At 42.1% G+C, this 27,103-nt stretch overlaps 3 protein-coding genes across 3 annotated transcripts in view; all 3 read right to left on the bottom strand.

Annotated features, from left to right (window-relative positions):
• Nucleotides 1–3,577, bottom strand: part of neb (nebulin) — a 56,009-nt gene extending 52,432 nt beyond the window's left edge. The window contains exons 1-2 of the mRNA XM_062456936.1: nucleotides 3,518–3,577; nucleotides 2,317–2,391 (exon numbers count right to left, since the gene is read on the bottom strand). Of these exons, the coding sequence (XP_062312920.1) occupies nucleotides 2,317–2,370 (54 nt within the window). The 5' untranslated portion in view covers nucleotides 2,371–2,391; nucleotides 3,518–3,577. The remainder of the gene's footprint in view (nucleotides 1–2,316; nucleotides 2,392–3,517) is intronic.
• Nucleotides 3,578–6,636: 3,059 nt separating this feature from the next.
• Nucleotides 6,637–11,489, bottom strand: arl5a (ADP-ribosylation factor-like 5A). The gene is made up of 6 exons (XM_062456938.1): nucleotides 11,102–11,489; nucleotides 8,031–8,091; nucleotides 7,715–7,862; nucleotides 7,541–7,624; nucleotides 7,310–7,461; nucleotides 6,637–7,226 (listed from the first exon to the last, which is right to left on the bottom strand). Exons 1-6 carry the CDS (start codon nucleotides 11,145–11,147, stop codon nucleotides 7,178–7,180), a joined length of 540 nt encoding a protein of 179 aa, XP_062312922.1. The 5' UTR covers nucleotides 11,148–11,489; the 3' UTR covers nucleotides 6,637–7,177.
• A 2,418-nt stretch (nucleotides 11,490–13,907) lies between these two features.
• Nucleotides 13,908–27,103, bottom strand: part of cacnb4a (calcium channel, voltage-dependent, beta 4a subunit) — an 18,983-nt gene continuing 5,787 nt past the window's right edge. Inside the window, exons 3-14 of the mRNA XM_062456937.1 lie at nucleotides 20,627–20,746; nucleotides 20,252–20,374; nucleotides 19,879–20,006; nucleotides 19,264–19,340; nucleotides 18,432–18,451; nucleotides 17,858–17,938; nucleotides 16,136–16,194; nucleotides 15,813–15,922; nucleotides 15,549–15,700; nucleotides 15,100–15,195; nucleotides 14,701–14,886; nucleotides 13,908–14,434 (exon numbers count right to left, since the gene is read on the bottom strand). Of these exons, the coding sequence (XP_062312921.1) occupies nucleotides 14,171–14,434; nucleotides 14,701–14,886; nucleotides 15,100–15,195; nucleotides 15,549–15,700; nucleotides 15,813–15,922; nucleotides 16,136–16,194; nucleotides 17,858–17,938; nucleotides 18,432–18,451; nucleotides 19,264–19,340; nucleotides 19,879–20,006; nucleotides 20,252–20,374; nucleotides 20,627–20,746 (1,416 nt within the window). The 3' untranslated portion in view covers nucleotides 13,908–14,170. The remainder of the gene's footprint in view (nucleotides 14,435–14,700; nucleotides 14,887–15,099; nucleotides 15,196–15,548; nucleotides 15,701–15,812; nucleotides 15,923–16,135; nucleotides 16,195–17,857; nucleotides 17,939–18,431; nucleotides 18,452–19,263; nucleotides 19,341–19,878; nucleotides 20,007–20,251; nucleotides 20,375–20,626; nucleotides 20,747–27,103) is intronic.

The following is a 27,103-nucleotide window of genomic DNA, read 5'->3' on the forward strand; positions in this document are numbered from 1 at the left end:
CTCCACATACTCCCTGAATAACTTGCATCCAACATCCGTCCAACTCGTCTAAATGAGTCTACAGTTTAACCTGTGACCTCCAATGAGACAACACTTTTTAACCCTGGCAGTCACTGACACACAAAATAGTGCACAGTCACGTGAGCAATACTAGAAAGCCCTAGAACTTCTTGGATCATTATCCATGGAGGCTGTGCCCTCAAAACTCATAAGAGTAGAAATAGCATTAAGACCAGAGCTGGGAGAAAAGAACATCTCAAACACGTTAAAAAACAGCTGTAAGAGGCTTCTTTACGTGGATCTTCCGAACTAGAGGAGATTCGTACAGGTGCCCCCCCCACACACACACACACACCTCTATCCTCAGAACAAGTTACACAATGGAAATAATGGTGAGTAGAGAGATGGTAGGATATGCTATACTGCAGAATGATCTCTCTCCTGCTACTTCCAGGTGTTTTTTCCATGCATCCATCTCTCCTAAGCACATTTTGGCAGCATGACGTTAACACAGGCTGGGCCACAGGAGTGTGATTTACAGTGAGGCCCTTCTCACTTGTCTCCCTGCCAGTCTGCCGTAAATGTCCACTTCTAAATTTGTAGCTCTCAATCGCTGGAGCTATGAGCACTGACTTATTCCCTTACTGGGCTTAGAGGAAACTCAGTAGTTAAAAGAAAAAATACCTATCTCAATGACCATGAACATGAAAATATATAATGAAAACAATGGTCTTGTTTGGTACAGCCAAGAGATGCTGTATGAAACCAATGTCTCTACAAATGATCTACAAAGACATTATGAATAAGGCACATTACAGTCAAATGCTATTTCAAAATAAAGTTTTCAGATTCTCCTCAATCAGAAGATCAAATAAAAGAAGCCATCTTACACTTTTGATATAAAATGTATTTGTTTAAAAATGTCTTCCAAAGTGAAGATGAAAGTGATAGTGAAATCAGATTGTATCAAGTTGAAAGTATTTATTTTCCTCTTCCTCGTGAAGGATTTATATCTTTGTCATTAAGATAATAAATCTCTTTGGGGATGGTTGATATGTAATATTGGAGCCAAATAATTATTAACTTATCACTATGTTTTGGGGTATGTTTAAGATTTCTCATTAATATTCTAAATAGGATTATTTCATAGGAACTCTGTCTAGGCCTAACTTAAAGCATTGTCCCATTTGCTGGATGAGTAATCATTTGGCACCTCTATTAGATATCAACATGAAAAATACAAGGCTAACTTTAATCCTATTTCACTGGGAAATATGGGATTAAGTTATTAGCCTTCTGTTTTCACTCTTCCATTGGACACTCTGACATAGACTACAGATAACAGGACAGTCACAAACAATAACAACACAGAATTTACAGTAATATTTAGCTGAATTATTTGGAACTCTACTTCCTGGTACTTGACCTAAAATCGCCAGAAATAGGCGTCTCCCAAAGGTTCCAGACAGTCAGTCTATCTATGACACAGGGTGCATTCCTCTGCGTGGAACACCCTTCCATCAATACATATTTTCCATCACTGCTACAGTGATATGGGAACCTTCTTATAAGCACACTACAGCAAATTATAGTATCATAAACTGTGCGCTGTAATATTGTGGAACACATTGGAATGGCTCATCATCAGAACTACTAGCCAACAACACCTAACATTGACAGTGTTGTAATATTGTTTACATCATCACCAGCTGACCTATGATCTATTGCCACTGGTTGATCTATGTGTTAGTAGTGGTAAAAGTGCATTTCCACTGACTGCTACCTGCTGAGAAATGTAGCTATAAAACCTCAAGTAAGTGAAAGTAGCAGGTTTTTTAATGACGGTTATGATTTACAGTGCTTTAAGGAGGGCTGGCCTGGCTTTGGCACATAGGGAGGTGTCCCACTGAAACTGGATCCAGCATCACTCACAGATGCCTGGGCTCCTGAATTGCTGACTTGAAGGGTATCGTAAGAGACTTAACTATTCATAGGGTTTGCTGCTACCGAACCTGCAAATCCAACAGATTTCTTCAGCCCACCAGGACCATAGAAAATCAGAGTCAAACCCTAAAGCATCTTTCACTGTGCTAAATAAAGCTAACTCCCTGGCAAGACACATACTATGTATTTATTGAACGTGTCATTTTGTGTAGGACTTTTATCTGTCAAGAAGAGTGTTTCTCATACGACTTCCAGTTGGCAGTTCTTCCTTGATTTGTATGTAAATGTTGTCCCCAACCGCCACAGAACCTAACCAGCAACGAGTGACTGAATGAAAACAGTGTTCACCTGGGGAAACATAAATGCACTTACCTCCTCCACAATCTCTTCCTCCTCGAATTCATCAATTTCTTCAGTCTCCTCCATTATGGCACAGTTTTAGAGATTCTACATGAAACACACACACAATATTCATCACTGTCAAGGACTTTGAGTGAGCTGAATGGAAACAGTTAAAAGACTTCAATTATTACAATACTTGACAACGTACCAATGTCTCTGATGTTGACATATTAACAATTCAGTGTATTCTTTAGCTCTATCACAGGTTGAAAGGACGTTACTAGAGATATTTTAGGATCTCTCCTTGCAGATCCTGTTGAACCCACACCTACACACTAACCCCAACCCAATGTCAATGAATGAGCTTCACTCAATACAACTCAATTAGCAAACAGAATGTCTCATTCTCTCTCAAGCACACACATGCACAAAAAAAACACTAAAATAATCCAAACAGTATCAGAGAGATTCCAGTGGTATTTTCTGCGACCTTAAAACAAAAGCTTCACTTCCCATCCACTAGGGTCCCAAATTGATATTCCACTTTTCGACTTGCTTCAAGCCTAGATAAATCAAAGATAAATATCAAATACTCAACTCCACCTAAAACAGTTCAGGTAGAGCAGAGAGAAGACACGAGAAACCAAAGGACCAAATTGCATGGGAATCTTTTTTTTGTAGGCCTCTGGCTCTGCAGCTCTTCCCCCACCCTCAAAAAAAAAAAAAAAAAACCCACAAGCACTGCGCCTCCAGGCTGAAGGTTGGCGACAGCTGCCCCACGATGCTCCAGCTATTTGTCATGTAAGCCAATGCCACAGCCTGATTGGTTGGCTTTGTTTAGCAAACTGAACTGCAATTCCTTCTGAGGCTGCAGGTTAAATATAGGACAGCGTACTAACTACCCTTTTTAAGGACCCGACTTCCAACTCATCTCATTCAAAGATACTTTCTCTAAACAAAAGGCACACAAAAAAGATGACACTAGAAAGATGGACAGTCATGTTGTGATTCATAGGTATCCCAATGGTGGCCTGGTAGAGCTGGAGACGTTCTGCTCTGGGCTGCCTGGAAGTATCCTTTAACGACGGCATAGCCTCAACAGGCTCATCCATCCATAAATGGTCTTCCAGCATCCAAACAGAACCAGCAGGAGAGACACAAGTCCAGGCAGAGTGTAGGCCATGCAGAGGGTTTTGCTGAAAACAATGTTGTTTGGTTTTTGATTGCTTACCAGTTACTTTAAAGTTTAAAGGATTCCCAAGCCGCCAGAGCGTCCCCAACTTCCCTCCTGAGAAACGGTGGGAGACAGCTCACAGCTGCAACGACACCCCGGTTATCATGTGGCCCAGACAGCCAATCAGCAGCCGACACTCTCAGGTTTCCAAATCTAAATATACCTAGTGATCCCTGCAGAAAAAGAGCACCTGTTCAGCAAATGTATCAGCGATTTAACTATGAGGATGGGGCAACGGGAGTGAAAACATGAGAAAAGCCACATCTAGAAGCATCCCCCAAGCAGGGGCAATGGGTGTAGTCGCTGGTTTTGAAAACATGCCACATGGGGTTGTTTGGAGGAAGGAGACTATCCTTGAGGACAGGGCTGTGGAGAGGGCATTGACTCACTGTTACTGTATTTTTCCAAAGTCTCTGAGGTCAGCTACTAGTTGACCCTGTTCAGATGCTTAATAGTGTCTGGAATCAAGTTAATGGCTGAACAGACCACTGAGGTGGAAGGGAATCAAAATAGTTGACCTGGACTGAAATAAATACCCACTATAAATAAACAAAAGCTCAAAATGATCCAGTAATTACTGGATCGTATATAAAAAGGTTTATCACGTGTGCCAACACACTTCAGACTCATGGCCAGACTGAAAGATTCGATCAGACACCAGATCAGTTGATCTTCTCTACTGATCTGAAACCACTGTACATCTGGGACAGACACCAGGAAGATATTGGATTTCACTTGTCGAGTTTTCATGGATTTATTTCCATATGAAATGAATGTAATAGAATGGTACAAATGTATAAAGGGTGAAAGTAACTTTCACGGTTGAGTGCCCCTTCATGATGAATGCAGGATCGCAGGGTCTTGGTTTGACAGGTCGCGCTCTCTGTCATCTTTTGAGAGTGAATAAAGTAGGATGCGAGGTTCAAAAATAACATTTGAAAGAGAACAATGGTGGCACATCCCCTCCATCAAACTTACAATAGACACAGTTGCTGTCCGTGTTCTGTCTCTGCATTGGTATACAGAAGTATTCATAGTAATCCTGTATAAAAATACAGCCATGGACTATTTCAAGAAACATAGTACAGTGGAGGGCATACATGACAGAGAGTAAGGCGTTCTCTGGAAAGTATAAGAACAAATACTGGATGGTATTTGTGAAACCCGAGTCTAAACTCATACATACTGTACCTTAGATGCTACCTCGGGAGGGGGTATGATGGGAATGTATCTCTTTTCCTCTGCCGTGGACCTCTCTCTCTCGCTTGCTGGTATTTACCCCCTCCCTCCACGAGAAGCGAGCTTCTGGGCTCTGATGGACAGGCACAGCTGAGTCTCTACCTCTGCAAACACCCTATCCCCCATCAGTAAGTGGTGTTCGGAATGCTATCTAGTCCTCATTAGCAAGGTCAATGCAGATACTCAAGGAAATTCTTTTTTTTTTTTTTTACGATGAAAAATGACAGGGACACGCATTCATGAATAAGTACTGATAAGAGGGTGAAATACAAATATCACACACATCCATCTTCTGTGAGGTACATTGTAAACAATAAAACCATATTTATAGCAGATGTTTCAAAATATAAAGCAGTGTAACGTACCCTTTAGAGTCCAACTTAAAAAAATATTTTTACTCCCAACAGTTCATGGTAGGAGCATACTGGAAGTGCATGGTGTTAACATTTCGGGTTATGTGGCAGCTTTGTGCCTTTATCAGAGAGGTTTCCATACCTGCCTGTTTCTTAAGTGAAGCTAGAGATGGAAAATTATGCTTAATTACTGAACAAAGCTGACCGCCAGACAGGAGGACATGGCAGACTAGGACAGCAGCTGCACGATGATACCTCCACCGTTGCTAATCACGCTCTCAGTGATCCTCCCCCTAAATCCACTGAAAAAAATGGTTCTCATCAACACTGAGGTAAGAGGACTAAACAGGGTGTCTGGCATATGAGGACATTAGTTTGTAGATAGATGTTGTTTACTAACCAGATGTCTGGACTCCACAGCAGCCAAGTCCCTGCTCTTTAATAGATGGCTGACATAATGGGATGACAATGTAAGCCCTATAAACTCATATTTTGTTTATCCCATCAAAGCGTATTAAATCATTTGATTTAATAGAAGCATCACCTCTGAATTATAACCATGTTGTATATTTCATAGTTTGATAACTTACAGAGAAACATAAGGAAGTTTTTGACTGAAGGGAGAAACTGGCAGCATGTCAAATAAATTAGAACACTCTATACTTAAGCAGTTACCTCCATCCATAGCTGTAGATCTAACACGCTTAGAACCACGACATTAACCTTTGCTGACAGCACAACTGCTACAATACTCAACAATGTAGACAATTGACAATCACTCTTGTATAGAGAACAAGTTGTCTTTATAATCAATTGATTACTGGTTACTCTTCTACCAATATTATACATCTCATTTAACATTGTTATGACTTGCTGCATGGTGTCTTCGGATTAGTGTCTTCGGATTAGTGTCTTCATATATATATATATATATATTACAGCCATGTTTTCAACTGTAATTTATAACCTGGCAGACCAATGACAGAGGATTAACAATTTGGCATACATAATACTGTACACACTGACTTGACTGTCTTAGTTCTTTTGTTCATGGATACCGGGATGTTAGGAGTACGTAAGTATATGTAAAGGTATATCCATTCATCTTCATACAAAAAATGTGCTACATTGCTAACTCATATTCCTAAAACATATATGGCCACTTCATGCAGTGGGTCACTGCTCTGAGCTGTGGGGGAAACGTTGTCTTCCGCAGAGCGAGGGATATGCTTACCACCCAGCCTCTTTTCTCTTTTACTCGCCACTCCCTCCCCGCTCGTCTTGTCCATACTCTACTCTGTAATTGGAAGCAAACATGAGTCCTCATAGAACATACTGCACCCTAGAGGCCTGTAGGAGAACCATGCACATTCAGAAGCACAATCAATAAAGTTTAGATTAGAGAGTAGAGAGTAAGACAGTTAGAGAGTAACTATATTTATGCGAAAGTGTGCAATTAGTGTGTAACTTACTTCTGCGTCATCCATAAGAATAATCCATTCATGACACATTTTATTCACCAGAAACAGATAAAAACCCTTTATTTCACTTTGTATAATAATGGGCTGAGTTGGGTGTTCCCCCTACATTGACTCTATTTTCAACCATCGCTTGGGGAATCTGAGGCAGGCACAAAGTTACTGTAAATACTGGGCTGTACACACAGGGGTGATGTTAAACACCACCACAAGCAGTCCGGCAATACTGCAAGGCCACACTGGGCAGGATCCCTTTCTCACACAACTAAAGACCTCATTTTCCCACACCAGCCAATCAGACCCAGCCCACTTTCATGTAGCTTTATAAGAGAACCGTGCAAAAAATTAAATACACATCAGTCTTTGAGGTTCTGAAATTGAAAAGTTTTTGTTCACAGTTCAGAGAAGTCTGAAGAATTGTTGTGTAATAAATAAAAACACCCCAAAAAATGTTTTTCTGGCAGGTCTTTTCTTGCCAGGTCAGTGTCAGAGGGCATCCATCAACCAACCACACAAGTGCCCCCCGTCAGTCCGTCCGTCATGGAGGAGTAGAAACAAAAAACCACTTCATTGGTTCAGGTCAGTGGTCATCTCACCCGAAGTCGTGACATCATCCACTCAAGGCCCTGGCACAAACTAGACAGACATTTCATTGTTAACATAAACATGGCATACCATTCTTTCAAATTTAGCCATATATGCCGTTAAAGTGTCCTTACCCCTCCCCTGTGAGGGCACAGCAGGCCTGGATGTGCCACTGGTGGTCTTTGACTGAGGTGAGCTGTAGACTCTGGGAGATCCCTGCTACAGACATGCAGCCTTTCACATCCTGTTTATTGGCAAATACCAGCAGGCCAGCCTTCTTCAGGTCCTAGAGTGAAAGACAGAGTGCTAGAAAGCAGCAACCTAAATCTCGTTTGCAATAATATAAGACGAACAAGAGGACTCACTTCATGAGCAAGCATTCTGTACAGCTCCTCTTTGGTGACGGAGATCCTCTCTCGGTCTGTGCTGTCCACCACCACTATAACAAACTATGTTGAGACAAAAAAAAAGGACAATTACAAAAGTACAACGCATGCACTACCCCACCACTCCCCCTGGATCCCCGTGCACACACACACCTCTGTGTTGGTGTAGTAGGTGTTCCAGGAGGACCGAAGCGACTCCTGTCCACCTATGTCCCACATGAGGAAGTGAGTGTTGTTGACAACTATCTCCTCCACATTGCTGCCTATTGTGGGGGATGTGTGCACCACCTCGTTCATAGAACTGTAGAGCAAAAAGCAATCACAGGCTGAGATCGTTTCCAAAACTGGAACGCAGGAGTTCATGATGGAAGTCCATTAGCCCTACTTTCACTTCTTTTTTTTTTTTTTCAAGAGCGATAAGCTTACAAAATGTACTATTCCACAATCAAAATGACTAACGTCTACTTACAACTGGTAGAGAATGGTGGTCTTCCCTGCATTGTCCAGGCCCACAATGATAACTTTGTGCTCTGAAATACATCAAGAGAGAAAGCTTTTAGATAGTTTGAAGTTGTTTGAAGATTGAAGTTTTCCAACATTCACACAAACTGCATAAACTTAGCTGTCCAGGCCTGGAAGATAAGACCATTAATACTGTTGGTGAACGCTGCACATCATGGTGACTACATAACCTAATCTGAGGCTTTTTCCAGAAACAGAGCTGATATTGTTCCCAGCTCTGAGGATCTCAGGCCTCCACGCCATCAAATGACAAGAAACAACCCTCCTCTACTGGATCAGTGACATTTCCCTGTGACAAATGGGGACATGTCACACATATCTTCACCCATTTCCCTCCCTCTGACACACAGGGCCTGACTGAGACAGAGCAGCTCCAGAGTCGGGGTTTGGGGCCTCCCCCCGCACGAGCTGCAGGAGGCAGGAAGGAACTCAGACAAATACGAGCGCACCTGGCTCCAGGGAGCATGGCAGGGGCCACCTGTACATCGACATACAATCCATGCAAATAAGACAAGTAGTTAAAGACAGAAGTCAGAGATGCTTGTGCACTGCCAAAACATAGAACACAGTCATTTCAGACACTGGGTGTGTTTTCGGAGGTTCAATAATTGGTTTTAAATGGTTTGTCTCTCTAAAACTGGCTGCTAATCACTGAAGGAGCGAAAGAGAAACATAGTCACTCAATAAAGTCTTCTCAAAGGTTGATTATGGTTAGATAATAATTATTAGTCAGACAATCTCTCTTACCAGACAGCATAACCAGTTGTACCCACAATTGCAGAAATGAAAAAGCTTAGGCTGCAATGAGACTATTTGGCACAAATAAATTCAGAGAACAAATAAGGAAATAAGAAAGAAAGAGAAACATAGACAGAAAGATAAAAAAGGAGGGGGAAGGTGAAGATTATGAAAAAGAGACAGAAATAAAGATTAAGTGTACGCTTCTGTCTGTACACACTCAGCAAGATAATTCATGTTTAGTCTAAGGTCCCACAAGTTCCTGCATGGCAAAGTTGATTCAGGGCTGCATATCCTGAAGATCCAGGATATGCAGACCTCCATATCCAAACCTCCATATCCTGCTCCATTATCACAGCTGTTTCTGAAACCCCGTGTTTCTGAAACCCCATGTGCCCACCTATCAACAACAATCACAATCACCAAGATCTAGGCAGTAGCACAACATGAGACAAAGAAAAGAAAATGCTTAGGCACCCAACATAAACAAGTCCTATGAATGTAAACCCTGTCTTCTAAATCCCAACATCTAGGCTAATCATTATCCTGTGAACAGACCCTGAACTGCACAGTAGACAAGCAAAAACAGAAGAGAAAAACCCTGAACTGTACAGTACACAAGTAGGATGTAGCCTGCCTAGATTACTAAACCCTACACAGGTGTGGTGGCAAGCTTCCTTTCATAACAAGTAGGCCCTAAGCAGCCTCAACCCAATACAGACAAAGCCACACTTAGGGCACTTTTTGTTCTGCAGGAATTGCAGATGGCATGCATCTCTCACTTGAAAATCGGTGGAGTCAGCAAAGATGTCAAGTGCACGTCTCACATCAGTTGCAAATGCAAAGGTTGTTCAGATGATAGGCTGTGCCCTTAGAATGTTGTTATTACACCGGCTACACCCACTATGAGAGTGACACCACTGTATTTTGGTGGCACCCTGTACAACCTTTTATTCTCCACCTTGTGAATGAATGCCTATTGTTCTGGAGGCTAAAGACCTAGTAGTAGGCTAACCGCAGACAGTTTTCTTCAGTCTTCAAAATGCGAGCCACATGAATACCAGATAGGCTTAAATATAAAAAAACATGCTTATCAGACAAATCAGTTGTCTTGCCACACTGAACCGAAAAATAAAGCACCTCAGATATGGCAGTGGTAATGTAAGTCACAGGCTGTCAGAGTCTTGCTAGTAAACAGTTTCATGTGGTTTTAATGTTTTGCTGATAAAATGTTGGCTACGTCTGTTTTCGACAATCTATGTAAGTATAGGCACATCTGTAAAAACAGAACAAAATGTGTAGGGTGTTACACTATATCTGAATAAAGCCAATACTGCAATGTTTTATGGCTACTGTTTGCTGATTGGGATAATTTAACATGAGTCACTTTAATTAGTAATTTACAAATTCCATCTTCCTCAATCCTTGATATATATATATAGATGAAGAGGTTGCCATTTAATTGCTTGTGTAAGAGCAAACGTTTGGTTTGCCCTACAACCAAACTGTTGGTTTTAGAACAAACGTTTAGTACCACACTGTGGCCTTAGAGAAACCAAACATAAAACCTTGCTAAAAGGTACTGTGACAGTGGTTTTTCCATAGCACTCTGCTGGTCTCAAATGACAAGTGGTTCACATATCTGATTACCAAATACGATTATTAGGCCCATCAGCATTAAAGAAAGTACATTTCACCTATTTCAGAGAGACCAGCACATCTAAGTGACTGGTTGACAGCTATACATCCATAAGACAGGAGGATTAGTTAATGGTCCATCTACCCCTCCAGAATAACTAGAAGCAGCTACAATAGTGAGTGCTCAAGGAAATCAACGGTTAGCTACTGTAGCTGTATGTGATCCACGTAAAAATGTCAGACAAACAAACCCACGTCCTCATGGACTCTGTAACTAAACTGGCACCAACTACCAGATAACCAGCGCGATAGCAAGCACTACTAAAATGTATGTAAAATGGACTAAACCAAAGACTGGAACCTAACTAGCTACTTGTCCTCAATAAATGGTAGAGGGGGGATTTGTTTATTACAGCTACACAATGGTTGCTGTAATTGGTTAGCTAAAAGGAATTATTCAGATCACAAAGACAGTAAATAAGAAAGCATTTCCTTGCAATGCTACTTAGGTATGTTTGTTACTTAATAAATGCTATCTCATATGTTTAATACTATTATGCTAGTTAGCTAGCACAAGCTATTTTTGTTTTATGAAATAAATATGAAACTATCTCGACAACTGGAGATCTTTTGAAAACTTACCTTGATGGTTAAACAGCCTCCACAACTTAGTAAATATTATCCCCATGTCTGGGAGGAGAGGATGCAAATTAAGCTTGTTATCTTTGCTAAACTACTAACGTTAGCCCTACAAACTATAGGCTGGCAATGCTGTTACCATTAGCAAGTTCCAAGCTAACTAGCTAGCTAGCTAACGTTACCCCTGACATCTAACAGGAACAAAAAGCCGGGTAATGTCAAAATGTCTGCAAGGCTTTGCCATTGTTGAATATATAGACAATTTATTCAGTTCACAGTACACGAGTACAGTGACAATCTAATGTTTAATTCCTAAGAACGGCAGCTAGCTAGCCAGCTGTAGGTAAACGATGGATAGACAAGTAACGCTACTACTGCAGCTGGCCCAGTCGGCTCAGTTCGCTACTGTGTGTGAAACGTCAAATGTTACGCATGCGTTCTTCAGCATTTTCTTTCTCCATTAATTTAGCTTCTCCAGAGCCATTCTTTCCATGGCTTTTTTTTTCTTTACTTATTCTGTTTATATGGCTCTGCTTGTAACCAGAGAGAGGGTGGTATTAACGAGCATTTGTTTCAGTTTGAGGCTTTACCCTTTGCACCACAATGATGAATTATAACAACACAATTTGTAAAAAAGATTCTCTCTGCCTCTCTTTTTCTTTCTCTCTCTCTGACCTGATGTGAAAGTGCAAATGCAAAGGCTTTTGTGGGTTTTGTAGGCTTACTATGAAGATATTACGTCTAGAAACATATCTGTTTCTCGATAAAGAGCATCCCCTTTTAATGGAAAAAAATGGACACTCATAAATTGCTATCCATCCAACAGAAGGGAAATTTATTACAATACAACTGTAAATTGGCAGTACAAACAAAATCACTTTAATGCAATGCATTGGTCTTTCACAGGCAGTTTTCAAAGGATTTGAAAATCAAATCATTACTTGCTCTCCAGTGTTCTTTAATCTATAATTACAAATAAAAGAAACATATTTTGGAATACTGATGAATAGATCCTAACATAAAAACAAAACTAATCCTTGTTCTTAGTCTCATACTGTAGCTGTAGTTTACAGAACAAAAGAGGATAATAAGGTCAATAAAAAATTACGATTTTTTAAACCAGCATGTTATCCAATTTCCCCTGATCTCTGGTTGACCCTGATGAAATGTCAACTACAGGTAGTTGTAAATCACACACAGTACAGTTCTAGGAGACATTCCAAGGCATGTTCGGTCCAAAGAGAAACAGGTGCTTTAAATTGACAGTTTGTTATAGTTAGTCAACCTCTGAAGTGTGGTCACATTCACTGAAAATGCTACATGTGAATAGGAACAGGAGCCAAACAATGCTCCATAGCTACTAAGAAATACATATAATTTATGTTCATAGGTGGAAAAAGCTATAAATAAGTATGGCTAACCTGTATCATACAGTAAGGACAATAAGTTCCATCTACACTGTGTAATACAAATAAAATGTTGTCTTATTGGCTGATATTGAACTGGAGAAGTAGGCTACAGTTTTTGTAGAAAGCAGTGTCTGTATTAAATGTCATGCCAATTCAAAAGGTACAGTAAACATATGTTATATTATGTAGATTAACCAAATCAACTATTTTTAGATTATTTAAAATTGTTACTCGGTGATAGGGATAGCTATTTAATCTGCAACATATTTCTTTACAAGCAGAAGTGATCAGAGAATACTGTTGAATACTTTCACATAAACTAAGCTTCAAAATGCATGAAGAGGAACTAAACGGCAAAGCTATTGGAAGACTTCCAGGCAGGAACAAACACCCACCGCATTTTGGAATCATGATTCATAATTAATACAATTGAGTTGATTCGTGTGCAGCAACCAACTGTGAGTTCAACAACATTTGAAGCTTCTTTCCACCCCTTTTGTCTTGACTCATTTCTATTTCGTAGTGACTTTAACATATGTCACTCACTAGCAAACCATTTTTCTATTATCTGATCCAGCCTAACAGACATACATGACATATTTTAGCACTGGATAACTGCATGGCATATTGTATATTGAAAAATAGACATGCTGGCATGATCATCCTAAACCAAAGCTACATAGACATTTCTATTTTGCGAAATAGGACCTGTGTTCCCTGCTCCAATAGAGTTAGCCAGCCTTTCCCTATCAGAGGCAGCTTATAACTGGAAGCAATATTCTGACAATCAAAAATACCCCTTATTGGGAATACTATTCTGCTCTGACCACTCACATACAGAAATTCTTTAGGCAATTAGATTCAGCATGAATTACCCCACATGTAATGCTCAGGTTGAACGTGTGTACTGTAGTTAAACTAGGAGTGAAGCATATTTATTTGATAATCAATAACTTGAGATACTGTAAATGTATAGTAAAAAATCATCTCACTTTCCTAAAAGAGACCAAGGTAAATACTTGCTACTAATATTGTTCTCTATACTTAAAAATAAAGTTTTGCCCTGATGTGGGACTCAAATATCACTCAAAAGTTTAATTGACTGTATTTAAAATTGTGACCCTCCCACCCCCACAAAAAAAATAAGCTAAAATCACTGGACATGTTAGCCAAACAGAAACTTCACTTGTTCTGAAAAGCAGGATGCACAGGACTGGAAACACGCACATCCAATACAGTTTCAAACAACTTAGTTAGATTATTAAAGATGCATTGCCCTCTGCTGTTTTCAGCTCCTGGATACAACGTGCTAAGAGTTTCTACTGTGCTGATCCCAGGACACTTGGTGCTGGCACTGGGTGAGTGGGGGAGGGAGGGGAGGGGCAGTGCAGAAGTTAGCCACAGGACTTCCCAGTTCAGGCATCCCCCCTAAACAATTATCTTTACAACACAAAATGATCCTTTGCAACAACCACAAAAACGATATGTTCCCAGATTGGATTTCCCAGATGCCCCGTTGGTAGGAACCAGTGCCAAAGGGAAGTGAGGTGCTACACTTTAGAAGAAAAAAAATTGGCACTGGAGCCTAAATAGTTGCCCCAATGTTGTTTAGAGGAGGGGAGACAATGGGGCGGGGGTCAACGAGGTTTTATATGGTGTCCACTCAAAGCCTGTGCCTGGAGTCTTGACTGTAGCCCCCAGGGGAGCCCCTATTGCGGTGAGGTTTATAGGAGTCCTGGTAAGGGTCTTGGTAGTCCTCCTCCTCTAGGGGGTAGTGGTTTCGGCTTGGCATGGACCCAGAGGATAGCCGGTTGCAGCTCTTGCGTGTCCGCTCATTGTGGTAGTTCTCATCTGACGGCATCAGACTGCGCCTTTCGATGGGCGTGTGGTCTTCTTGTGTGTGATTGCTGTTCCTGTTTTTTTGGCCCTGTGCATGGGAGGATAGATTGACACATAGATCTCAGTCCCCTGATCGTACAGTACGTTTTCATTTGAGCACATTAGGCTGTGTTAAGCATAACCACAGTGGATGGGAAGTCTGTAAAAGGAGGATACTTGTGTATTAATACACCATTTCATTTATTTGAATGAAATCGTTTTTACTCTTTGGAGTGTGATAATATTGCACACACGGTAGTAATGACAGAGATGTTTGTAACACCCACAATAGTCTCAATGTGTAGGTTGGTTTACCTGTAGACCAGATATGGCAGTGGGGTACGGGGAGAGGGCAGTGGAGCCCAGGTTACGTCCCAACAGAGGGTTGAGGGGTGTGCTGAGGGAGGTGTGGGTGGCACGCCAATAGGCCTCAAGGTACTCTGCCAGGTGCTCGCATGCATCCTCCAGCTGGTTCTCATCCAAGATGATATCAAACATCTCCTGATCGGGAGAGACAGGAGAGATTAGATATTGTAGCTTCACACAGGATAAGAAAGGAGATAGGAGCGATGAGTAGGATGTAGATTGTAGGAAACGGCAGAAAACAGGTAAGTTGAGTAAAGTTCAAAATGTTTGAATACTTGTGACTTTCTGTCACTTGTATAGTGGTTAGGAAGACAGTGTGTCATTTGTAAGGGTTCATAAAATGCTTACGGGGGGGCACTGTGCTAGCTTGTCTGCTGCTACAAGCTGCACGTTCAAGTGTTTACTCTGGGATTTCCCCCTTGATTTAATCAGCCGCTGCAGGACCTGAAGAATGTGAACAGACCAGAGGTTATTTCACCACTATCCTACAAAATCTATAAAAAATGATATGTTTCTGTTTTCCATAAAGAGCTTATAATACTATTTAAAAAAACATTATAATTAATTTGATGTAAACAATTCAATGTTATGCAAAACAAGAGGTACTCTTCCCTCTATTTAAATTATTACAATACAGTACAAAATATGGCCTTTTGCTGTTTTAGATTTTGAACTACATTCCACAGGCCACTAATAAAACAAATGTAAAGTTTTAACCAGAAGAGGGCAGCAACCTTGACTCAAGGCAAATCAGAAAACAGTACAACCTCAGAGAACAAGTTTAGCCGGTGAGTTACCTTAGGGGAGGACACTTTAACATGGACAATGATGGGGGCTAATGAGGTCTTTATCAACTGAGCTGGGTGGTTGATTGTGTCAGCATCCAACACCACCAGCTGCAAGGACCTGGCCAACTCAAAGATCCTCTCAATCTCACTCTGTACCTCCGCTGTTGGAAAGGAATGACAAACGCTGTCCATTCTTTTCATAAAAGACAGATATGAAAGATGAGTATGTATGTTGAGCATTTCATTGACGAAACAAAGCCATCCTTGTTTTACCTAGACTGGACCTGGTGTTGGACCTCTCTATGATGGCCCTCTTGCTGGGGTTGTTTAGGACTGACCTCTTAGCCAGAGATATGTCTGCTGTCACCCTTGTGATGGATATCCTGACATGGATAAACATAAGTTGAGAAACTTTATTTGGAACGGTCAATTTAGTTAACATTATGTTTTATATAAAGCCTGTGCTAACTGTGGAATTCTTCTATGAGCTGTGAGCCTTCTGGTTGTATGGTGAGATTGTATACAAGGATATAAAACTGCAGAGTTTACACAAGGTATATGCATAATCTAAAGAGAGTGAACTCCCAGCTCCTCACCTGCCATCAAACCTGTGCTTCAGGAAGTCAAATAGTGCTTTCTGCATCATGTCAGTCACCTGCATATATAGCCCAGGTAGAACCGGTGGGGAGAGGGGAGAGGCAGAGAAATACGAGATCAGATAAGAGATAAAATATAAGAAACAGGCAGAAAAAGAACAACTGCAGCATGATTTGGTAAAGATGGTATCAATGCTAGGAGTAAGACATAAAGCATTGAAAAAAAACACAAGCTACCTAGCAATCGCCTGTCCCTACTTGCCCCAGCCATCACTGTCCCCAATTATTTCTTGTTTCCCTTCCACAATTAAGAAGGGCCCCATTCTGTTTTCAGAGTCCTACCAGGATGAATAACACACTTCGCAGAGCTAATGGTTCCTCTCCACTTCACTCCAGGATTAAGGGTTACATTTAACAAGATTATTAGGCCTACAATGACAGGTGTCATAAAGACCAGCGCAAAGGTGATGAATTGAGGCTATCATTCGCAGAGAGTCCCCGATGAAACTTTGGTCGAAAATAAATAAAACTTGAAAAGTAGAAAATGATTTCGAACTGACGAGAACAATAGAAGTCAACTCTCATGAAGGAATTTTGTTCGAGTAATTTTGTTCTATGAGTGTATCTGCCTGATGCTGTTGCATGCACTTGCCTCTCTTGACTGTAACATTGAGTGACAGCAGAACCCTGTACACAGTAGTCATGTCATGGGCCATTTTCCACCAAACATAGCACGGCTACTGAGAAGAAACTTAGGCTGCAATTTCACACCAAAGATACAAGATACAGTGAAATTCCATCAACATTATCTTGACCTTAACAGGTATTAAATATGTGTACATATTGCAGGCCTTCCTCTGCATCATTATTCAGTCAAAATATTTTGTCTGTTTCTTCCAAAAAACAATTTGTTTCTCCAGATTTTACACTGTCACACACAAAGATAGACCTATCTTTGTTACCATGAGAACTAGCACTAGATGTAAAACATATTTTGGTTCTTCAAATTTTTTTCCATAGAACATTGTAAAAGACAACAACGGTACTAGCAACTACTTACAAATCCATTGATTAAAATCATAGAGCAAACTTTTCCAATTCCAACAACAAAATGGCTTTTTCAAACGGACAGATCATATGAACATGTTATGTGACCATGTAATGTATAGCTACTGCAATGTATTTTCAGTTTCTAATTTCAAACCATGCTCCACTTTCGATACTGACGTGTTTTACCCAGAAGGTTGTTACCACAGCAACACAGAGAGGAGATGAGGATTCTGTGATGACTCTGGCTCCCCCACTTTACCCCATTCCTGCCCTGCTCAGCTGACAATACACCCCATCACTAGTTAGCGCTGGCTGGCTGGGTTATGCAGTGCTGCTGTTAGGCACACGCCTTAAATGATGTAACGGGAGTTGGTTCTCTGCAAAAACGGGTTTGTGTTCAAGGTATCTTCATCTTTACCTATTTCCCTTCAGCCAACTACCATGAGAATATTGTCAGTACTGATTCAACTGGAGAATCCCGTAGTTGTCCCTTTAGGGCATGGCATACCATCAAAAGTCACAGTTGCTCTAAAATGAGATTTTACATCAAAATCATCACCCAAAAATAACCCCAAAGAAACAAGTGAGGAGATTGTATGACACTTCCTTCCATTAGGTCTTGAAGGAGACCTTAAAGGAGTCACAGGGTTTGAGATGGGGGCAGTGACCTACCTCATATCCCTTCAGGGACGGTCCTACTAGGACCACTGGTCTCATGGAGGGCACCACGTCATAGGGAGGGATGTTCTCTGCCTGGAAAGGACACACACACAAACACATATTCAACCACACACATACACGCACGCACACACACCAACACACGCACGTACACACACATGCACACATTGTATATACATGTACAGTATATCCACTGCTATCAAGCTGCAGGAATTCAGTCTGCTGCTTTAAACTTGCGATTCTGCCATGTTGTTTAGACAAAACCTGATCTAAAAAGAGTTTAACTATAAAATAGCACATACATCATGGTTATAGGTGAGCTTTTTTACAATTTAGCCATTAGTGTTTGGGTCTCTCAAACAGTTTAACTGCCCCCATAAGAGTATATGGTATCAAAGTGACTCAATGCATCTGTAAAAAATAGATATAATTTAGTTACAAATGTAAATCTGTATATGAAGGCAGACTTGCCAGCCTCTTTCTAAATAAATTGTTCATCTAGACTGAATGAAAAGTATGGTAAGTTGACATCAGTGTATAAATCAAAGTAATGAACAGACACACTCACCACTTTCTGCTTTTGTTTTCCTGAAAAAAAGAAAAAAGATCCAATCAATATATTTTAAACAAAGAAAATGCATCCTATTATAAAGCTGCACATATGCATTGTGACGTGTGTCTTGACCTGTATGAGTCAAAAGGAATTCTGCTATCAACTTGGAAATTGATAGGGTTGCTAACCTTATTAGACTCCGCTGACACCACATTATATGCACACAAGACCTTGTTATTGATTACGGTTTTATGGCTTAACAAATGATGTAGTGACTAAAAGTGAGCTACAATCATGCTACTGAACAAGGTATTTACAAAACACAACCTTTTAAGGGGAGACATATATCCACAAATAAATGAAGTATCAAATAAAATGTATGTACAGTAGGCCTATACATTATATTAACACTAGTGGTTAAAAATACTTGATTTATTTGTATCTATTCCAAACCTTCCTTTGCAGGGTTAGCCATTGAAAGACCTGAGTTTTTTTCGATAGATGCCATTTATGATACACAAAGATTTAAAAAAAAAATGAAATGAGGACAGAATTATTCACACCAGACAAACTATCTCATCACACTATTTGGATTTACAGACATCTTTTTGGACAGTTCCCTGCACAGATATCAAACATCATCCTGAATGGACGAACCTCCAAAAGCAGAGCTTCCTTTAGGGTGTTTAATCGTAAGAGATTATGCTTAATGCATGTCTGGGAAATGGCCCAGAGAGGGAAATTCACCCTCTGAATTCTGTTCTTCAAGTAGATGATTCCAACTTCAATCAGATGATTCACAAATAAGTTGTCTTGATCTACAGGCTGGCGCAGTGCCAGGGCTCACCTGCAGAGGTGGGGTTGGGTTTGAATGAGCCTGAGACCATGTCTCCTAGACTGGAGGAGGAATTCCCACTGGACTTACTGCGGAGGCACAAAACCATAACAAAGAGCAGTGTGAATGTGGAGCACATACAATCTCATCAATCACACCCCAGCCTGCTGATAGGAGAGGTCACAAAGAGCACTGCATTCATGTTAATCAGGATATATTTACCCAACAATGAAACATGATTGACATAAGAAGTGCAGGTTGCTTCTTGTTAGCGGCATAGATTGACCAGTGATTACAAAGGGCTGCAATAAATATGCTGTGGCGATGCTTGTTTAACTCATGAGCGGTGTTCTTGGAGAGGTTAGTTTCGATGTATTCGAGAAGACGTCATACCCACTTTTACCACAACTGGTCAAATCCTCACCAACATGAGGCCAATCCGGACCCATTGTCTTTTGAAGTATGCAGCACAGAGTTAATGCAGAGCTTACTAACAAATGCTAACAAAAAGCTGTCGATCAATGATGAGACAGACTCCACAGTCTCGGTTCGATCCCCCCCCCCACACACACACACTTTCTGCCTTACCCCCTCCATTGTGCCTCTGCCCCCATGCCTTCCACGTACCCGTGGAAACGTCCTCGCTTCTGCTCCTGCTGAAGACGGATGTTCTCCAGCTTGAGAGGGCTGGGGATGAAGCCGGTGTCACAGCCCTCCTTCACCAGGCGACCAATCCACCAGTCATTGCTGTACTTCTGGAAGCAAACAAGACCGAAAAGATAGATACCGTACCTGAACAATTGACACATTAGGTATCAAAACAAAGTGAAGTACAATATTTTCAAAAGTACAAAAGTACAAAGGTAAAAACCAAATGTGCGTACAAAAAGTTAAACCACACTCGGAGACAGTTGAAATCCCCCCCCCCCCCACACACACACAAACGAATCGCTTGAAAGCAGCGTGTCGTTTGTTGTTGGAAGAGCGCAGCGCTCGGTACCTCTTTGATGTGCAGGAAGTCCTTGGCATCAAAGGAGATGGCTGTCCCAGCCACAGGGACGTCCTCATCCAGGGCTCCACAGTAGCTGACGTTCGTCTTCACAGCGAAGGCCACTGCCTTGGCCTGGGCAAGCACAGCATGGGAGGCACAAGACATGTTGAACTACGCCACGTGTCGAAGTAACGGATGTATGATGTAAAGCCTAATCGTGAGCGACGCTGAATAGGGGCATAATGACTTCAGGGGCCAGTTAAGGTATTCGTTGTTAGAAATGGGTAAGAATGTGGGTGCACGGCGCGAGATGTCGGAGTACGATGTGTTTGACCCTCCCAGGGCCAAGCTGCAGCAGATGCAAGGCACAGTGTTGGAGCTCACCTTAGCCCTCTCCAGCTGCACCGCCGCCTGCTGCTCCTTCTCCTGCCGCCCGCTTTCCCGCTCCTCCTCCAGAGACACATCTGAGTCAGATGGTCGGCTAGTGTAGGAATCAGCTGAACCCTGCAGGAGCACAGGCTGTTAGTCACCAGGCGAGGGGAAACATTAGACACAAGGTACAATTTACAGAATACTGTAACACGTAGGCCTATAACACCCAACACCCAACAGTCCTTAGAAATGGTAGAACTCCCATTAGGACCACAAGGCCTATGCTTACAGTAGGTAGGTCGAGAACAAAAAATAGTGCGTGAGTGAGTGAGGGAGTAGGCAAGTTAGGAGTTGCGTGAGTCTGTGAGAGAATGAGTATGTGAGTGAGAAAGTGAACGAGTGAGTGCATGTGTGCGTGCATGCGTGAGTGAGCGAGCGAGTTGTGGTGGGGGTCCAGGTGTGTGGCGGGGGCGTGGAGGCGCAAAGATGGCTGTCCACCTCTCCCGACAAGATCAAAGAGAGTGTGATTAAAGCTGACAAGCCGCCGTGGCGACAGGGCTCCCAAATACAGAGAGGCTTTTTTGTAGCATGCCGAAAAGGGAAATCTAGTTGAAGTGATCAAATTGGAAAGCGCATTAACTCACACACAAGCACACACACACATTTAGACTGCAGAGTGTGACTAAACAGAGGCTGGGTCAATGCAACATGATGAGAGGAGCAGAGACGAAGAGCCCTAGGCAGGTGTATTGGGCTCCACGGGCAAGTAGGAGAAGGACTCTTCACCACACAGCAACACATCTAAGACCAAGTGTTGGCCTTAGCACAGTGTTAGCAAAAGGATCTCATCTCATATTAAACAGAGCACTGTTTTCAAGAGAGAGGACCTGAGAGTAAAGCTTTGAACCTGAAATCAAAAGGTTCCACACAAAGCGCAAAAGGCCTGATTAACCTTGCGGCTCTTGAACCTATAATAATAGGATTGCAGACCTCCATTTAGCAGATTCGCTATTTTGTCTTAGAAGCTTCCAGATATATTAATCACACTACTGTTCTCGAAAAATGAAAATGGGGAAAATATGAATAATCCAAGGGAAATTACGACTATCTCCGGGGCTCACTTTAAACAGGCTCATACTGTAGGAATTAGATTGTAATTGAGGCATCCGCTATTACATTACAGTGGAAACCAAGGCATTATTGTGTCCAAGGCCCCCCAGAAAGTGTGTACTGGTCTTTGTGTGCTCCACTGGCACCTTCAGGCAGAGCCAGTCTCATGGCATTACTATCAGAGGAACTGCCCCCCTACCCTCGAGCAACCAAGCCCCCAACACTATCCCTTATTAGCCACGAGTCAGTGGCTGCTGGGAAACAGAACCAGTACAACACCCACTCACAGAGAAAAAGGGAGAGAAAGAGACAGAGAGACAGAGAGACAGAGAGAGAGAGTGAGAGACAGAGAAAGCCACACAGACACAGAAAGAGAGACAGAGATAACAAAGTAATCTGTGAGAGAAAAAATACAAGACACAGAGAGATAGAATGAGACAGATGGACGTAAGGATGGAAGTATGGACAAAAGATTCTCCAGAATTTCAGAGATTCGGAGAGATTCGGAGAGGCACCACCGCCACCACAGCTCAGTAATGCCCGGATGCCCAGATGCCAGCGGCAGCAGCAAACTGAGGCTGCAGTGAGGGGGTGGAATCCGGGTAGTGGGGGGTGGGGGAGGTGGGGGGCTGGGGGGGAGGGACTCTATTTCGAGCCCCCTGACGAAGGTGCTGAGAGACATTAGCAGTGACGATCTCATCACATCCTCAGCATGCAGCGGCTAACCTTCTGATGCCACCAACCAATAGCTGTCTAGGTGGTGCCTGGCAAGGTGGATAAGTCTACTTCCTGATGTCTGTTACTCCTGACAGGATATGGAGAAAAGAAGAACAGGTTCCAAATACATTCTCAACTGCTTTGAACTATTAGACCGTTTCTGAGCTTTGCTTTTCCCAAACCACATTTCAATGAGTTCAGCAGTGCTCTCTGCATGAAATATTTCACTCTGCAAATAAATGGAACAGACCCAGACAGGTGGACATTACAGATAGAGGACAAATCCGTACGTTAAACATCTGAACATGTAGAGTATAAGCGACAGTTCAGCTTTCAATGAATTCCCGTCTCAGTCGCCTTGTTTTGATGTCAGAGACTCCTCCACCACCTGTACCCTCTGACCTGACCTGTTCAGCAGTTACACAAGGACTGAGGGATGAAAGCCCCCATCTCTACTCCTGCTGACGTCAATATTCTGTCTGATACATCATCCCTATGACTACAACCTGCACTCTCTCTCTCCCTCCCTCACTCACTTTCTTTACTCCGCTCTCTTCGTCTCTTTCTGTCCACCTCTTTCTTTCTCTCTCTACACATCTTCTTTGGGATTCTGCCTACCGATTGATTCAGGGTCTTCATGTCTCCAAACAATGAAGTGAATACACTCACCCTTGTGCATTTTGCTTAATCAACAAAGAATTACAGGCACTTCATAAATACATTTACATATATATGAGCAACATATGGAAAAGTGAAAACAAGTCGTGAAATATTGTGAATGCAAAGCAAATGCTGAGATTGTATGAGGTATTTGTCCATTTGAATGAACATGAATGAACATGCATTTGTCCATTTGATTGAAGGTACATGTTCTGAACTTGGTGACAATACGATCACCTCTATGTCCAAACCTACCCTCTTTTCTTTCTGTCTATCCCTCCCAATTCTACACTTCCCTTTCCCTCTCCCTTTTCCTTTCTTTCTCTCTACCTCTCTCTATCTCTCTCTCATTCTCTCTCTGGCCAAGGGATGACTCGAGACCCCACATGCCTCTCCCTAGCTCTCAGCTGTTGAAGCGTGAAGACCATGGAGACATATGTATCACCGGTGACTACACACATGGCACGCTTTGCCACAGCACTGCCATCACACTGAAAACCACACAAAGACAAGAAAGGGATTCAAAAGCTCAAGCTGACTTGTACATTCCTTACATTTATTGACTATCCAAAATTATTTTATAAGATAATAGGACCACCAACCGCATTTTTTATATAATAGTCGGAAATGATTGATGAATGAACAGCGTTTAATTAATTGTCATCGTTCATTTACACAGCCTGTACTTGGCAGACCTGGTTTTTCTTAGCATGTAAGTAGAGGTTTGCACACAACAGTGTTTCCTTACTGCTCTGTCAGACACTGAGTGTATGGTATCACTCCTGTATGAAGCACATTAGCAGTATCACAGCCAGCTGGTCTGCACTCCCAGTACTGCAGACTCAGCCCTACTAAGGAAGGCAGGCTTGAGGAACATGGAGCCTCAGCACAAATGTTTACCCAACAGATGATGGCACAGTCGCCCCAAGGGTGCTGCCAACTAGTCCTTTCTGCACAACATGCCATTAACAGAGGGCCGGGGGCCATTCAATCGAACATGCACGGCAGTATTTGCAAATGTAACTTCAAGGAAATGGCATGGAGATATGACGGTGGTTGATGCTGTTTTATTTCCCGGAGAAATTAGCATTAGGCTTCACCTGAGCACAAAGAGCCACACGTGAACACATCAACGTGCACATGTCATGGACAACTCCATTCACACACACGTGTACATGGTGCATAGGCTCGCGGGAGCAGAGAAACATGCTTACAAAGGGCTGCATGACAAGAGGACCAAGGCATGATATATTGCTTTACATTCTGCCCGATACAACCATTTATATTCATGGAGTAGCATTTCCCTTTGCAATGCCTTTTCATCCAGTTAGAATCCAGACCCACTTTCACAGAGGAACAGCTCCTCTGCATCACTACTTCCTCTGGTGTGATAGGTCTTCAACTTCTCTACAATGAGACTACAATACCTTTACAAGCATTTGTGTGATCACAGCACTGTAAATAGTGGCATATGTCCCTTTATAGTGGACAATATTAAAGTAATACAAGTACAATACAAAATGGTCCTTTATCATCCTGCAGCTAAGATGTGTTACAGTATTGTTAAGAAATCCGTCTGGATTTTAACCTTCAGCCCTTTAATCTCATACCTGGCCTTTAGCTCAAAAACACAAGTATTCTATCGTTTGTCAGGATATTTACCTCAAAACAAATAGCAGTGAAACTAAATTTAGAGCAAAACATGTGATATCATTAACTTCTCTGCACAGCCAGGAGTGGGGGTGGGTCTAAGGCATGCAACACTTACTGAAAAAAAATCCTTAAGTGACAACAATGGACACAAGGCCACCACTATCTACTACTATCACAAACCTGCATCCCACGACACAAGCACACACACAGACACACAGACACACTTCAACCAACTCCGCAATCCATGTTCCCACTACCACACTGACTGGGTCACTAGTGTGTCCGTTATCTGAGTGCGTCAGGGGCCCAGGCTAGTGTCCATCACACCACACTCGGGTCTTATCGCCCCAGACGCCTAGTAGCACTCAAGCGACCCTCACAGCTGCACCCCAAATCCCCCTGCCCCCATGACCAATCTGATCCAGTCAGTGGCAAGATATTGAGTTCAACGTTGTTTCTGTTAAATGGTCAAGTATCTCTGTGCGTCACACTGCCATGGGAAAGATCTCGCCTGATTTCCAAAATGACGGGCGTTGTGTAAATGGTAAGTGAAATGTAAGAATATGTTGTTGTTTTTTTCTCACCAAAATAGGTTTGTTACTATCGTAAACAACAGTTCTGCTGAGTTGGCAGAGATGGTCTGATTCATCCATCAAACTGCACGTCACAGTGTGTGAGGCATTCTCAGAGTCAAGTTGCAGTGCTTGTACACTCTCCAGCCAACCACAGCCTGGCTCCTGTCTCCCTTCAAATGAAAAATGCCATCATGTTTCCTGTCCTGGCTACTCGCTCTCCAGGCACCACAACAGATGACATCACTACATCACTGTCTCAAAGACAAACAGGCTAGCATCTTCCTGAGCAAACTGGAAGGAAATGCTCTGGTATTTAGATGGACGATATCTACAATAAGTACACAATATTATAATCTAATAGGGTTTTGGATGCCCTTTGATCATGTTGTGATACATTTTAAGGTGCGGTAAAACTCCCTACCTGATCACCATCAATGCAACCATTAATTAAACTCCCTATAACCAACACATGAAAATGAAATCACTTCTAAAAATAATGTAGGTTTGGAGTGTGTTCGATGTGTCTCTCCAAACTGGTCACTTGCTGGTCATAGTTTCACTTCCTGTGAGCCAGCCACTCAGTGGTCTGAGATAAGGGCTGATAATAATGTAGAGCCACTAAGAGCTGATCGGATGCCAGAATGAAGGTTAGTGCAGCTGCCAGCACTAAACTAAACTAACACTGCCATACAGTCTCAACACTTAGTACTGTATGACAGTTTGTCTACAGACAAGTATGAAATAGCTAAAATGCACTGCCATCTGTGGACTTGAAACGGGCGTTGTTTGACATTTGTGTAACAACTGGTCTAATTTAACTCTGCTCTGTAGAGATTTTAGATTTGGTATCAAGCTGACAAGGCGTGTTGCCTTGCAGTGAACCTCCCCCTCCACAATGTAGAGATGCTGTATTAATGATTCAATAACACTACCTCCCTACTGGGTTGCACAGACTCACAAAGGAGAGACCGCATTTAGCTTGTGCAGCACTTTCATGGAGGTGGCAGAAAACAATGATTTCCATCACATACTGGTTAGGTTCAATGGGGCTGGCGAGCCATTGGCTGAACGGATAACAGCCCAAACCTGATTGGGGTCCATAAATAATTGAGAGGAAGCAATTAAGCTTGTGTTGAGCTAGAAATATAGTTGGTAATAAATAGCGTAGCTCATGTCTAGCCTACGCTGAGCACCTCTTGTTATCTGTTACAGTGCAAATGTATAACCCTTCAGTCGAGTGTATTTTGTATTGAAGGCAAACAAAAGGACCAAAGTAGACCAAATTGTCCATGATAGTGAAATGCTGAAATTATACACAATCATGAGGATCAGATAGATCATCTCTGATATCCCCTTTTCAATAAATAACAAGAAAGAAAGAGAGGACTGGAAGGGACAGAGAGGGCTTGGAGGAAAGAGAGAGAGCTAGGTATGTTCATGTTCAGCTCCCTCCTCCTCCTCCTGTCCACACAGCTCCTACATTTTATTGCCTTTGTAAGCATTTCTCTCAGCACTCAAACACAGGTTTCTGGTGCTGATGCCGTCACATGTCAGTATAAATCTAGGTTTTTCCACAGCAGAAGAGAATCATGGCTGTGTGTACACGGACACTTCAGAGGTATTCATTTTTATGTCTGTGATGGATATGATCTACAGGGCTGTTTGTCACAGTCAGACACACCCGACTGCTATAGCATCACAGAGTCTGAAGTGAATTTTGTCAGTGCTTGGATTATACAAGACACATGGCCCTCGGAATTTTACAACTCTGTTT

This window comes from Osmerus eperlanus, chromosome 3 (assembly GCF_963692335.1).
Source record: "Osmerus eperlanus chromosome 3, fOsmEpe2.1, whole genome shotgun sequence".
Taxonomy (NCBI): domain Eukaryota; kingdom Metazoa; phylum Chordata; class Actinopteri; order Osmeriformes; family Osmeridae; genus Osmerus; species Osmerus eperlanus.